Source organism: Jaculus jaculus, chromosome 10 (genome assembly GCF_020740685.1).
Source record: "Jaculus jaculus isolate mJacJac1 chromosome 10, mJacJac1.mat.Y.cur, whole genome shotgun sequence".
Taxonomy (NCBI): Eukaryota; Metazoa; Chordata; class Mammalia; order Rodentia; family Dipodidae; genus Jaculus; species Jaculus jaculus.
This window is the reverse complement of record NC_059111.1, coordinates 1,390,071-1,405,072: the sequence shown is the minus strand read 5'-3', so window position 1 is coordinate 1,405,072 and position 15,002 is coordinate 1,390,071. Positions and strand designations below refer to the sequence as shown.

General features: G+C 41.5%; 2 protein-coding genes and 1 pseudogene across 3 annotated transcripts in view; 2 read left to right on the top strand and 1 right to left on the bottom strand.

Annotated features, from left to right (window-relative positions):
* Positions 1–5,499, top strand: part of Fam214a (family with sequence similarity 214 member A) — a 69,776-nt gene extending 64,277 nt beyond the window's left edge. For both annotated transcript variants that reach the window (XM_045160580.1, XM_045160579.1), the window contains 2 exons: positions 864–1,057; positions 3,767–5,499. In XM_045160580.1, the coding sequence (XP_045016515.1) occupies positions 864–1,057; positions 3,767–3,920 (348 nt within the window). In that variant the 3' untranslated portion in view covers positions 3,921–5,499. The remainder of the gene's footprint in view (positions 1–863; positions 1,058–3,766) is intronic.
* A 1,920-nt stretch (positions 5,500–7,419) lies between these two features.
* On the bottom strand, positions 7,420–7,883 carry LOC101616847 (annotated as a pseudogene).
* Positions 7,884–8,896: 1,013 nt separating this feature from the next.
* On the top strand, positions 8,897–9,368 carry LOC123464048 (centromere protein W-like). Its single transcript, XM_045160568.1, has 2 exons — positions 8,897–8,907; positions 9,008–9,368. Exons 1-2 carry the CDS (start codon positions 8,897–8,899, stop codon positions 9,264–9,266), a joined length of 270 nt encoding a protein of 89 aa, XP_045016503.1. The 3' UTR covers positions 9,267–9,368.
* The last annotated feature ends 5,634 nt before the right edge of the window (positions 9,369–15,002 follow it).

The window sequence follows — 15,002 nt, the reverse complement described above, 5'->3', positions numbered from 1 at the left end:
ATTTCAAAATGATTTAAGTATGAGAATATGAAGGATTATTTAGCCCACTTATAATCCAATAACAATGAGATTAATTTCCTAAATTTGAAAATGTTTTCAATTAGAAAGTCTCTCTTTCACTTAAAATTTTATAATTACTGCATGTATCTAACCTGCCAAAATTAGTCTTACTGACATATTTTTACTTAAAATTGCTATAATTACCATTACAATGGAAAAATTTGAATTACACTCTTGAGAATTTTGCAGTTGATAATATTCAGTGAAGCTGGTAATTGATAATTGAACTAGAATAGTTTTACCCAATAGGGGTATGTTTTGTTTAAGCTGCAAGACCAATTTCTGAAATCTAAACAATGGACAATGACATTTTTTTTTTAATATTTTTTGTCCATTTTTTATTTATTTATTTGAGAGTGACAGACACAGAGCGAAAGACAGATAGAAGGAGAGAGAGAGAGAGAATGGGTGCTCCGGGGTTCGGGCCACTGCAAGCAAACTCCAGACGCGTGCGCCCCCTTGTGCATCTTGCTAACGTGGGACCTGGGGAATCAAGCCTCGAACCAGGGTCCTTAGGCTTCACAGGCAAGCGCTTAATCGCTAAGCCATCTCTCTAGCCCACAATAACATTATTTACTATTAAAATTAAATTTGTAGCTGAAGACCTTGATTGACAAGTTATTATGTTGTTGTGAAATATTTTAAGTTGAACTTCCAAAATGTTCCTGATGCTAGTCTCTGAAACTAGGTTATTTCCAGTGGGATTAAATTATTAAAAGCCTATTAAATTATTGGCACAATCATTCTGAGTCCAAGAAATGCATCATTATTTTTAAAGAATGATTTCTATATTGTTTCTTCAGACCTTATTTAATCCTAATAAGACTGTGGTGAAGATGTTTGTTGTGATATATGACTTACGAGACATGCCCGCCAATCATCAGACATTCCTGCGACAAAGAACCTTTTCTGTGCCTGTTAAACAAGTGAAGAGAAGTATTCATAAAGAGAACATCCACCATACAGAACGGCTGTTACGCTACCTCATACATTTGAGGTCTGTTTCAAATTAGTATGAATATATATTTGAGACAATTCTGAATTCTTAATTTTTCTCTTCGTGGGGGGGAGGTGAGTGGCATGTGTGTATACATGTTTTTTGCATGCATGCGTGAGGGACTGGGATTAACCTCAGGCTGTTCTTTGATCACTTTCCACCTTACATATTGAGACAGGCTTTCTCATTTGAACCCAGAGTTCAATAATTTGACAGTCTAGCAGCCAGCTTTCTCATCTCTACCTTCTGAATACAGTCCATGAAAGTTCCATGCTTAAAAAAGTCTGTTGTTTCCCTCCCCAAACCCTGCTTCGCTGGTTCTATCTTCTCTACCGTCTGTTCAGCATTTAAAAGACATGTTGAGCTAGTGTGACTTGGGGTCTGGAGAGAGAGCTCTTGCTTGCAAAGCCTGTTGGCCTGGGTCAATTCCCAGGTAAAGCCAAATGCACAAAATGGTGCATGCATTTGGAGTTCCTCTGCAGTGGCTGTAGTCCCATACTCTGTGTGTGTGTCTCTCTCTCAATGTCTGTATCACTTTGAAATAAATGTATAAATGGATGAATAAGTGAGTGAGTGAATAAAGCATTTAAAAATATACACTAAGCAAACCTGATGCTATCTGACATGACCCCCATGGGACTATGACAAAGATTATGAGTATGAAAAAGCTACCTAACTAGCTATTACGTTCATCTCCCTCCATCCCCACCCCTTTCTCATCTTTTCAAGATAGGGTCTCTCTAGCCCAAGCTTATCTGGGATTCACTCTGTAATCACAGGCTGCCCTCAAATTCACAGTAATCCTCCAACCTCTGCCTTCTGAGTACTGGGATTAAAGGCATGTGCCGCCACACCTGAGAAGAGTCAGCTCTCTAAGTGAGCTTCTGTTACACGCCATTCTCCTGATGGTTTGTTTGTTTGTATGGTAGGTTGGTACCATTTTGTTTTGTGGTGCTGAGGGTCACGCCTTGAGCCTTTCCATGATAGTCAAGCACTCTGTCACTGAGTTAACATTCCCATCTGTTTTGAATGTGTAACCACCATTCACCCAATCCAGCTGCCTTGTTTCTATAATATTTCTTTATTTTATTTTCATTTTATTTATTTATTTGAGAGAGAGAGAGAGATAGAGAGAAAATGGTTGCACCAGGGCCTCCAGCCACTGCCAATGAATTCTAGATGCATATGCCACCTTGTGCATCTGCCTTTCATGGGTCCTGGGGAAGTGAACCTGGGTCCTTTGGCTTTGGAGGCAAATGCTGTAACCTAAGCCCTTCATTTCTATGATATTACGTAAAGAATGCCAGAAGTGGGGTACTTCCTAAAGCCTGCCATATTCTCTGTTATATTGAGAAGGTGAACAACCTCACAGAAGGGAAGAGTAGGCCAGCCAGAGAGGTCTGCTGTAACATATGCTGCTGACCACCAGACCTCTCAGTGAATTTAGGAATAAAATCCACAAACCCAGAGAGTATTCCTGCTGTGCTGATTGGAAAACAGGAGTTAGCATTGCAGGTTATCTATCTGCCTGGTAAGTTTAGCAGGCACAGGAACAGTTCCATACACAGTTCTGACCGCCTGTCCCATTTCACTGCTTTTTGTCTTTATTCTGCTGATGTTTAGAGTTTATGCTAATGATAGCAGTGATTGTCCTTAAATGTTGCCTGGAGAGATGACTTAGTAGTTGAAGGCACTTGCTTGCAAAGCCTGATGTCCTAGGTTAAATTTTTCAGTACCTATGTACAGCCAGATGCACTAAGTGTCCCTTGCATCTGGAGTTCACTTGCAGTGACAAGAGGCCCTGGAACACCCATATTCATTCATACTTTATCTCTTTCCACTTGCAAATAAATAAATAAAAATCTTGTGTGTGTGTGTGTGTGTGTGTGTGTGTATGTGTGTGTGTGTGTGTGTGTGTTTTAAATCTTAGATCTTGCTGGGTGTGGTAGGACACACCTTTAATTCCAGCACTCAGGAGGCTGAGGTAGGAGAATCACTGTGAGTTCAAAACCAGCTTGGGCTTACAGAGTGAGCTCAAAAAAAAAAAAAAAATCCAGTTTTTTTTTCTTATTTTTATTTTATTTATTTTGGTTTGGTTTGGTTTTTTGAGGTAGGGTCTCACTCTGGTCCAGGCTGACCTGGAATTCATTATGTATTCTCAGGATGGCCTCAAACCCACAGCAATCATCCTACCTCTGCCTTCCAAGTGCTGGGATTAAAGGTGTGTGCCACCACACCTAGCTTCTTTTCTTTTCTTTTTTTTTTTTTCGAAGTAGGGTTTCACTCTTATCTCAGGCTGACCTGGAATTCACTATGTAGTCTCAGGGTGGCCTAATTTTCCCAAACCATGAGTGCTAACTTGTGTAAATTGGGTGGTTCTGAAGTTGCTACACCTGCTAAACCCAGTTGTGTCTTTGGTGACATCAAAGAGAATGTGACTGCATAAGTGTGCTATGTGCTATGGAGTCAGAGGAATAGAATTATAGCAAGGTTCATTCTTCCTGCCTGCACTTTTTAAATTTATTTGGTGTGTGTACTCTTGTGCCTGCTTTTACATGAGACCTGGGGATCCAGTCCCTCTGGTACACAGAATGAGCAGCAGGCACTGAATTCACTGAGCCATCTTCTAAGCCTGTGCTTTCAAATTTTAATTCATTGAGTTTGTTTTAAGACTCATGCCCTGTAGTAACAATCTTTCTATTTGTCTAGGTTCCAGAGTTCCAAATCTGGAAAGATCTACCTCCACAGAGATGTGCGGCTTCTATTCTCTCGAAAGTCAATGGAGGTCGATAGTGGGGCTGCGTATGAACTCAAATCATACACTGAGTCACCAGCAAACCCCCAGTTTTCACCCCGGTGTTGATGAGGAGTGACAAGCTAATACAGTCACGCAGTACTGAAGATTGAATATAAACAGTAGCTTAGATTGGAGTGCACCAAATCAACAGCCAGGAGAGTGGGTCCTCTCCTGTCGTCCTGGACCAGTTTTATGATTCCTAAAATGAGATCTGTAATTCCAAGTGGACTGGAAACACATCAGTGCTTCTGTACTGTGGAAACCACTTCATTGGACAGTTGCAATAGCAGAATTCCCAGTTAGAGTAGTGTTTACACATTTTATTTCTGTTATTTAATATTTAATGTTTTCCTTAGTACTCAAGTGATGTTTGTCTCTAGTGTTCTAATGTAGCACAAATCCTATGTAAAATCATACCATGTATTTTTGACATTAATGTTGAAATCTGAAATATATGCACAAGTCTTTGATTTTGTGTGGTGTGTTTTAAATGCTGTTCATTTAGGCTATTGGAAATGGGAATGAAATGTTGAGCTTCTTTATGATGAACGCACTATGCAAGCATGTGTACTTTTTATATCTCTGCCTTTAGTTTTGCAGCAGCCCACACCACCAAGCTGAGAAGGCACAGTGTGGACAGAGCTGCTTTGTGCTCTCCTTGCAAGCCCACAGCATCACACCCATTCTTACGCCTTTAGAATTCCTTATTCCCCAAACGGTTCTATTTTTCCTTACTACTATAGAGCTTTACGTTAGATTGCTGGCCCATGCTAGACAATTTTCTCAAACTTAAAAATATGTACTTTGAAAAAAAAATAATATTTATATGGCAAATATATGCAAAAAAAAACAAAAAAAACTGTGTTTTTGGATTTCTTTTCAGATGAATCGGGCATTGGGCAGTTTGCATTCTGTCTCCACAGCTGCCAAGGAGAGGGACTGTCAGCACTCGAAACACTAAGCAAGGCAGCCTGCCTGGCTTTCCTCCTGGCATGTTAGAAGGAGCAAAGGTGGTTAGATAGATGCTGGTGCGGGGACAATGGCAACAGCAGACTAAAAACAAGACATCCTAGGAGTGCATGGGTAGGAGTGGTGCTTTATGCTGTAATCCCAGCACTCCAAAGGCACAAAAAACAGCATGTGTTGACATTTTCTCCCTGTATTTATTAGGGTGGTTTTGTCTGTCCCCCAGCCCTGTCTGCTGTCACTCTGCTGATGTCTCCATGTGTGGTTCTTTCCCTGCACTGCCCAGGCTGGCCTTGAACTCAGTGTTCCTCCTGCCTCTGCCTCCCAATTGCTGGGAATTAAAGGTTGTGTCAGTGCATCACAGTTTAGTGATATGCCAGTAAAAATGACAGCTGCCAACATTGCTACATGTGGTTAAGTAACAGGTGTACTTGGCAGTTTTTTCACATAAGTAAAGTGAGTCATAGCATAAGGTTATGAAAAACCTTGCCATCTGGAGCTTTTCTCAGATGAGAATGAAGGCATTTATGAGGGATGAAATGGAACCAACTTGAACGCATCTTCCCCACTAGATACTGATTGTTCTACAAAGTAAACTAAGGGAAACTTTCAGTGATTTTTGTCTTTGGGATCAGTACTCATTCCTATTTTGTGAATAAAGCAATGATTCTCTTTTTAATTTTTCAAAGTTGTGTTTATTAAAAATACTCTTGTTATGTAAGTATATAAAGTCAATGTGCTCTTGCTACTGTTGACGCTTTGGTATATGGCACACCATGGGATATAAAATAGTGCACAGGATCAGGCAAGGTGGAAAAACACACACCATCATGGTAGGAGTCTATACACATCACAATTGGGCTAGATTACCCCATTGTGGATTCGAAGAGGGATGCCTGAACTTTGAAATTTGTGGAAGGAAGATGGGACTACAGGAACTGGTTAAGACCACATGGCTACTTCACAGTTGCTCTCCAGTTACAGCAAAGGAGGCTTGTCCAAGGTTATGACTGTAGGTAGAAGCAAGATTCAGGTCCAGGTTGAAGTTCACATCTGTCTATTATACTTTCATTTTGCCTTTTCCTGTTGATTTTCCATTAAAAATAATTTGTATCCATATTCTTAGAAATATACTTTGTAGGAGACTGGGAAGATGGATCAATAGTAAAGGGTGCTTGCTTTCAAAGCCTGCCAGCCCAAGGTTCAGTTCTCAAGCCACCCATGTAAGTTGTAAACTGGACACAAAAAGTGGCCACAGGTGTCTGGTGTCAATTTATGGTGGCAAAAATTTCTGGCACGCACGTGCACACACATGCAAGTGAATTTAAAAATTACAAGAGGGCTGGAGAGATGGTTTAGTGGTTAAGCGCTTGCCTGTGAAGCCTTAGGACCCCAGTTCGAGGCTCAATTCCCCAGGACCCACGTTAGCCAGATGCACAAGGGGGCGCACGCGTCTGGAGTTCGTTTGCAGTGGCTGGAGGCCCTGGCACGCCCATTCTCTCTATCTCTGTCTCTTTCTCTCTGTCTGTCACTCTAAAATAAATAAAATAACAAAAAAAATTTAAAAAAAAATTACAAGAGATAGCAAGGTAACAGCTTTTGACCATTGAGAAGAAATGGAAAGTGGCTCATTAAAAAAAAATAACTTTTGGAAGAAATGTCCTAACATAACACAGATTAATCCATTTAGTAATCTGTCAGGCATACAGATACAGTTGAGGAATACTTTTTAAAACATCATGTCTCAAATACCTTTTGAGACCCCTTTCAAATTATTCACTGTTCTTTTTTTCTTTTTTCTTTTTTTTTTTTTTTTTTGGTTTTTCAAGGTAGGGTCTCACTGTAGCCCAGGCTGACCTGGAATTCACTATGGAGTCTCAGGGTGGCCTTGAACTCTAAGTGATCCTCCTACCTCTGCCTCCCAAGTGCTGGGATTAAAGGCGTGCGCCACCACGCCCGGCCCACTGTTCTTTTAAGACGTTCCCTTTGCAACTATAAAGTTTCTGCTTTTTTATTATTTATTTATTAGCGAGAGAGAGTGGGCGCATCCAGGCCTCCAGCCACTGCAAATGAACTCCAGATGCATGTGCCTGGGACACATGAGACCTGTCTCAAAAACAAACAAAAAATAAAATACATATATCTATCGTTAGTGTTTGCTATATGCTGGTGGTGCAACTGAACATTCGGCTGTTTTAAAGATGGTATTGGACATTATCTTGTTTCTTTTACTTATTTTTATTGGTGTTTTGAGGTAGGGTCTCACTCTGGCCCAGGCTAACCTGGAATTAACTATGTAGTCTCATGGTGGCCTTGAACTCACGGCGATCCTCCTACCACTGCCACCGGAGTGCTGGGATTAAAGATGTGGGCCACCACGCCCAGCTTGTTTCCTTCTTGGTGGGGGTGGGGGACCTCGAGATAGTGTCTCACTCTAGCCCAGGCTGACTCTAGTCACTCTGAAGTCTCAAGGTGGCCTTGAACTCAGCCCTTCAATTATGTTTAAGGTAAACAGGAAGTCAGTTGAAGAGACATATGGGGCTTGGGACTTAGGAACACTACCATCCTTTGGGTACAGGACTAGTGGGGGAAGATTCAGCTAGGAGGCCTTCTCCAGGAAGGCCCTGCAGCACCTGAGGCCTTGCTGACGCTCCAGCTCAGTCTGAGTCATTGCCATAACAGGGATCTTCATTAATGATTTGTTTCTGTGGATCATCCTCCCAAGTAGCTCAATTTTAGCTTTGCAGTTTTTAACTTGATTACTTTTTCTATTCATATCTCTCATTACTTTGATCCATGCACAATATACAATCAAATGTGGCGAAGTCTTCTTTGGTACCCTGTCTTGCCTTATGGGCTGTGCTAATTGCCATGATTTCTTAGGCAGCTCATACCTCTTGGGTGCAGGCCAGGCCCATGTTCCAGTCAGAAATGGCATCCCAGTCAGTGGCCCAATTTATCTGAAACATTTGCTAGTTTTCTGAAAACTGTTTCTGCAATAGGTGACCAGCAAATGTTACCCAGACACCAATAGCACTGACTTGGGTCCTATACCTCAGCCATCTTCCCAAACCAACCTAAACTTTTCTTTTTTTTCGAGGTAGGGTGTTATTCTAGTCCAGGCTGACCTGGAATTCACTATGTAGTCCCAGGCTGGCCTCAGAACTCAAGGAAATCCTTCTACTTTTGCCTCCTGAGTACTAGGATTAAAGGTGTACACCACCACACCTGGCTTGACTTTTTTTTTTTTTTTTTTTTTTTTTTTTTTGGTTTTTCGAGGTAGGGTCTCACTCTAGCCCAGGCTGATCTGGAATTCACTATGGAGTCTCAGGGTGGCCTGGAACTCTCAGCAATCCTCCTACATCTGCCTCCCTAGTGCTGGCATGTGCCACCACGCCAGGCTATGGCTTGACTTTCTAAATTTTTTATTATTTATGCACTTTGTAAACAAATTATGTGTTGGTCATATTTCCATTGGGTTATTTTTGACAATTTTATACATACATATAATTTATTTTGATAATAATCATCCCCTGTTTCCTTCCTATAAACTCTTGGGTTAGAGCAACTAAGCCTCAAAAATGTTTCTGATCCTAACAACAACAACAAAAATCGGGTGTGGTGGCGCATGCCTTTAATCCCAGCACTCAGGAGGCAGAGGTAGGAGGATCGAGGCCAATCTGAGAATACACAGTGAATTCCAGGTCAGTCTGAGCCAGAGTGAGACCATGCCTTGAAAAGCCAAAAACAAAACCAAAAAGAAAAACAAAAAAAGTTTCTGGTTTTTTGAAGTTTGTATACACCTACCAAATTCAAAAACCAAACAAAAAGTTTTTGTGTGCCTGTATGCATCAGAGTCACCAGGGGGCGCCCTGGTTAAGCATCAGTTCTCGCTGTGTTAACAGGAAGGCCTGAGCTTTTAGGTCCCCAGTCCCCACATAAAATACCAGGTGTGGCAGAGTGCACCTGTTATCTCCGTGCTGGAGAGGCAGAGACAGGATGGCTGGAGCTTGCTGGCTAGGCTCGCTAGCCATAGGTTCAGTAAGAGAACCTGTGTCAAAGAAGATGGAGATTGAATGAGACCAAGGTCGATTTATGCTCTCCACAAAGATGCACATCCATGCACACATATACATGTGAAGGAAGAGGGGAAGAAGAATTAAGGTTTCTCAAAAGTAAATATATAGAGATTCAAACGCGCGGCGCGCCCGGCCGACGGAAAGCGCCAGACCCCTCCCTAGCGGTCCACGGCGGCGACTTGGGCATCTGCGAGCGCGCAGTGTGCGGGCGCGCGGCGACTTGCTGGTTCACCTGAGCTGCTTGCTGTTCATTCGTCAACTGGCGGAAGAGTCCAGGACAAATGCTTATGAGAATAAATGTAGTATCATCAACAAGGACCATGTAGTGGATGCAGCGAAGGTAATCCTAAAGAAGTGCAGAGGTTAGAAGTCAACAGTTTCGAAAATTATATATTTCAAGGAGTGATAGGTCATAAAAGCACATTTTTGTATCATTTTATGTTGTTGTTTATTAAAACATTGACTCTGTGAGCAATGGAACATTGTGTGTATTTTACTTCTTGTAAGGAATTAGATCTTACTCATTTAAAGTGGCCTCTCATTTCTGTGTTGCTGTTGCAAAGGGTGTGTGTTGAAAGAGAGAACTTCTGAACTTTATTGTACTTTATCAAACATAAAGTACAAACATATATTAAATAGCTTATAGAGATAGACTTCTCAGACTTAAGTTTATATGTTTGTATTTAGCCATAATTATGTAGTGAATTTAATTTCCTGGGAAAAGCAACATATAGTTAAAGGTATGTGCATTTTGAATATGTTCACAATTCAACACATTCAGGGAAACAATGCAGTTTTACTTTCCTTTAAATCAATAGTAACAACATAATTACTGCATTAGAAGATTATCTATGTTCTAAAAAAACACCACAGCCCTCCTTGCAAACCAAAACCAAAAGAAAAAGGGAAATAAATTCTGAAACATTGACATAGTTTCTTGAGATCTTGTAGATTTAATAAAGATGTTTCTCTTCTTAGCAGCCAGTTTAATGTCCTTGTAATCTGTTGTAAATTGTTGCACTCGTTGGAAGTTGCTATTTACTGAGTGGTATTCAGTGGTACAGATATAAGTAAGATATACCATACTTTGTATAGATAGTCACTTAGTGAAAGACATTATAGTTATTTCCAGTTTGCAGCTATTAAATAAAATTGCTATGAATAGTTTTTTATATCTGTATATATTTTCATTTTTCTCTGATATATGCTTTGCGTAAATGTTTAGCTTTTTTAAAATCAAACAAAAACTCAAACATCGACTCTGAACTATTTGCTACAGTGGCAGCATGTACCAATTTGCATTTCACCTGTGGTGTGTGAAAAATTATGTGTATTTGATATTATTACTGCTTTAAAAAATATTTTTAGCTGTTTTGACAGCAGGCAGTGGGTCTCCTTACAGTTATTGTAATTTACATTTCCACAACGTGTCATGTCTTGGCTGGGGCTTGTGGTAGTTTGAATGGCTTTCTCCCAACAGATTCAGGAGTTTTTAGTCAAGCTTGTATCTTGGCTGGAGGAAGTGTCACTGTGGGCAGTTCCTAGAGTCCAGTTCTAAGGTGTCGAGGAGGATCTGGAATTTCCAGCCAAAAATATTCAAAGTGCTGGAGTTTTGCTTGGGGTTCCTGGAGTGTGTGCTTGTTTGTACTGTTGGTGGTCTGTATGGATCTATGAAAGTGGGCCACCTTATTCTACCATTATGGAACTTCCCCTCTGCCTCTAAGCTTCAAATAAATTCCATTCCTCCTATAAAAATAAATAAATAAGCCGGGCATGGTGGCGCACACCTTTAATCCTAGCACTCGGGAGGCAGAGGTAGGAGGATCGCCATGAGTTCAAGGCCACCCTGAGACTACAGAGTTAATTCCAGGACAGCCTGGACCAGAGTGAGACCCTACCTCGAAAAACCAATATATATATATATATATGTGTGTATATATATATATACATATATGTATGTCTGTATGTGTATATATATGTATGTATGTGTGTATGTGTATATATATATATATATGTATATATATATATATATATATATATATACACATACACACACACACACACACACACACACACACACACACACCATGCTGGTGGGCCAGAAGATCAGGGATCCCTAAATGCCAGAGGATGAACTGTCAGCTAGAAAATGATTTGCTAATTCACACCTAAAACACATGCATATTTCCTGGATTTCATTTCATTTTTTGTTTTTTAATTAAGTTATTTATTTTATATGAGACAAATAGAGATGACAAAGACAGAATGGGTGCGCCAGGGCCTCCAGCCACTGTAAACGAACTCCAGACACATATGCCACCTTGTACATCTGGTTTATGTGGGATCTGGAGAATTGAACCTTGGTCCTTAAGCTTCACAGGCAAATACCTTAACAAGCCGTCTCTCCAGCCTCTTTTTTTTTTTTAATTCTAACAATGCCACAGTCAAGAAGCCCAAGAAACTTATTTATCTATCTATTTATTTGACAGATAAAGGGGGAGAGAGAATGGGCACACCAGGGCTTCCAGCCACTGCAAATGAACTCCAGACATGTACGCCCCCTTGTGCATCTGGATAAAGTGGGTCCTGGGGAATCGAACCTGGGTCCTTTGGCTTTGCAGGCAAACACCTTAACTGCTAAGCTATTCCTCCAGCCCCCAAGAAACAACTTCTTTTTTTTTTTTTTTTTTTTTTGGTTTTTCAAGGTTGGGTCTCACTCTAGCCCAGGCTGACTTGGAATTCACTATGGAGTCTCAGGGTGGCCTCAAACTCATGGCAATCCTCCTATCTCTGCCTCCCGAGTGCTGGGATTAAAGGCGTGCGCCACCATGCCCAGCTTCCCCAAGAAACTTCTTTATTCAGCTCTGGCCAAACCAAAAACAAAACATTTCACTTTACCAAAATAAGCCTTGTGGTGTTTTTCTTTCTTTCTTTCTTTTTTTTGCTTTTATTTTTGGAAAAGGATCAAACAGCCGACCTGAGACTCTATTTACACCAGGAATCAAGGCTGAGGAAGGAGGATTATGGAGTTTGAGGAGGCCAGCCTAGGCTATACAGCAAGTTGGAGGCCAGTGTATGCCACAAAGTGAGGCCCTATGAAAAGAAATTTAAAATAAGACACAAAGGAGGAATGGCCAGTACCCTAAAGGCCCAAAGAAGAGTTGTCAGAACCAGCATGTTGGGGCCAGTGTGCATTCTTTTTTTTAAATTGCTTTTGTTTATTTGAAAGAGAAAGAGGGAAGGAGGGAGGAGAGGGAGAAAGAATGGGCACGTCAGGGCCTCCAGCCACTGCAGACAAACTCCAGACGCATGCGCCCCCTTGTGCATATGACTAACGTGGGTCCTGGGGATTGAACCTGGGTCCTTTGGCTTTGCAGGAAAACACCTTAACCACTAAGCCATCCCTCCAGCCCAGGGTGTGCATTCTTAAATGTTAAGAGCGCACAGTTCATGGTGTCGACCAGTGTGCCATGGATTTGGGAATTGCCTCAGCAGCCCCACCTCCCTGCGGGAAATGCCCTTTGGGAGTAAAATTCCTGCCCCAATTCCTGACCTAGGTGCCAGGAGGAAACTTATCCCCTAGCTCTAGAATATTGGGGGCAGGGTTAAATCTGCATATATTTTTTCTAGCCTTTTGTTTCATTGTTTCTGTACATTCACAAATGTGTGTGTGTATAATCAGACTTCCATTTGATTAATAATAAAACTTCGAGTTAGATGCACCCAATAGCCTAACTAATGCATTCTCCTCTCTATAGTTCTTTTTCTTTAAATTTGTGACTCAGTCTATTTTATTTATTTACTTTTTAAAGTTTGACAGAGAGAAATAGGAAGAGAGAAAATGGGCACACCAGGGTCTCCAGCCACTGCAAATGATCTACACACACATGTGCCACCTTGTGCATCTGGCTAACGTGGGTCTTGGGGAACTGAACAAGGGTCCTTTGGCTTTGCAGACAAACGCCATATATGTTAAGCCATCTTCAAGCCCTATACTTTTTCTTTAAGGGAAGACATTGGGAGATAAAGCAGGCTTGCTATGAGTTTCAGGCCAGTGTGGCCTACAGAGTGAGCCCTGGTCTCTAAAAACATTAAAATAAGACAGAAAGGTAAATCTCAGTTGGTTATGTGAGTTTAAAATAACATGTACTTTCTTCAGAGACAGAGTTTCATTTAGCTCAAGCTAGCCTGGAATTCATGACATAGCTCAGGCTGTTCCCTTACCTGATGATCCCCCTGTCTCCATTTCTCAAGTGCTGGGATTACAAATGTTCACTATAGTTGATCTAATGCACTGTTCAGACATTCCATAGGGATAAGTTTGAAGGTGTAGGCCTCTTACCACTACCCCTTTTATTTATTTATTTATTTACTTATTTATTTATTTTTATCTACAAGCAGAGAAAAAGAGAGAGAAGACAGAAAGAATGGCCTCTAGCCACTGCAAATGAAGTCCACATGCATACACCACCTTCTACATCTGACTTATGTAGGTCCTGAGAAATCAAACCTTGGTCCTTTGGCTTTGCAGGCAAGCACCTTAACTGCTAAGTCATCCCTCCAGCCCTTTTAAACCCTTTTATTTAGACATTTCCTTGGCTGACAAATCTTTTTCAAAAGGAATACAGTATTACTTTTCTTATTTCAAGCTGAAGTCCTGGCACAATCTTTCTGTCAGAGATTCTACACCGTGGTTGAGATTTTTGTTGTTGTTACTGGAGATTGAATCTAGGGCTTCACCCATTCTAAGTAAGCAATCTACTGAGATATATATAGCCCAAGTCTTCTTTTTTATTTTTTGTGCCCTCCCCAACCCATGGTGTGCTGGTGATGGAACCCAGGTGTTTGCACATGCAGACAAGCACATGATCACTAAGATACATCCCAAGCCCTTTTTTTTTTTGAGGCAGGTTCTAGCTAAATCACCTTAATGAACTTACCATCTTTCCTGCCTAAGCCTCCCAAGTAGCTGGGTTAACAGGCCTGGACCACAGGACCCAGTCCTGGTTGATTTCCCATGGCGTCCAAGTTCCTTATTCAGGGTCACAGGGGTCTTTTGATTGTTTCTTTGCCACCAAGAACCATCACTGATGTAAGGTTTGGGAGTGACCAAGACCACACAAACCACTCTGAGGCAAAGATGAACACTTTTGTTTGTGGAAAAAAACACGAGCTGCTAGGGCTGACTCACAAGGGAAGAGCATAGCCAATCTGTGATTCTAGATAGTGGGCTTTATAGGGCTTCTTCAGTTGGGGGAAAGTGAGGAAGGGAAAAGAACTCCTTTGTTCTTTACATTAACCATTTCAAATAGCTAGGGTGTGAGACCAGAACAGTAAGCAGGTGACCTGGGAAATAAGAGGGCAGGAAACCCATACCTGGGGGCATTGTTAGGCAAGGAAGGGATAATGGCTGGGTGGTTTCTGGAGGAATGTGAATAATCCACTACTTTATGTCTGTCACCATCCTGTCCTTGGTGACTCCATTTTGGGAGCCTGTCCCAATCTAACAGTGACCAGCTTCCTACTAGCTTAACGCCTACAAGGCCACCTCATTTCCAAGTTCTCAAGCCACTTCACTGGACATCATGTGATGTTGATGACTATTCAGAAGTGAAGTAGAGTGAGGAGTAAATAGGAAGCCATGGGGCTTGACAGTTAAGAAAGTCATTGGGGCCCTGTGTGATAGTGCACATCTTTAATCCCAGCACTTGGGAGGCAGAGGTAGGAGGATCACTGTGAGTTCAAGGCCACCGTGAGACCACATAGTAAATTCCAGGTCAGCCTGGGCTAGAGTAAGACCCTAACTGGAAGGGAAAAAAGGAAACAAAATCATTGGGAAAAAAGAAAAAAGGAGGAAAAGAGGATGTGGTGGCGCACACCTTTAATCCCAGTACTTGGGAGGCAGAGGTAGTTGGATTGCTGTGAGTTCGAGGCCAGACAGTGTGGGCTACAGCAAGACCCTACCTCAAAAAAAGAAAAGAAAACAGGAAAGTCATTGGGGAGCTGAATACCAGCAGCCCAGCAGTTCCTATAAGTGATGGGAGTTGTCCCCTGGGAGAGACAAAGAAAAGGAAGCTGAGTTCATCATTTAACTGAGTTCATC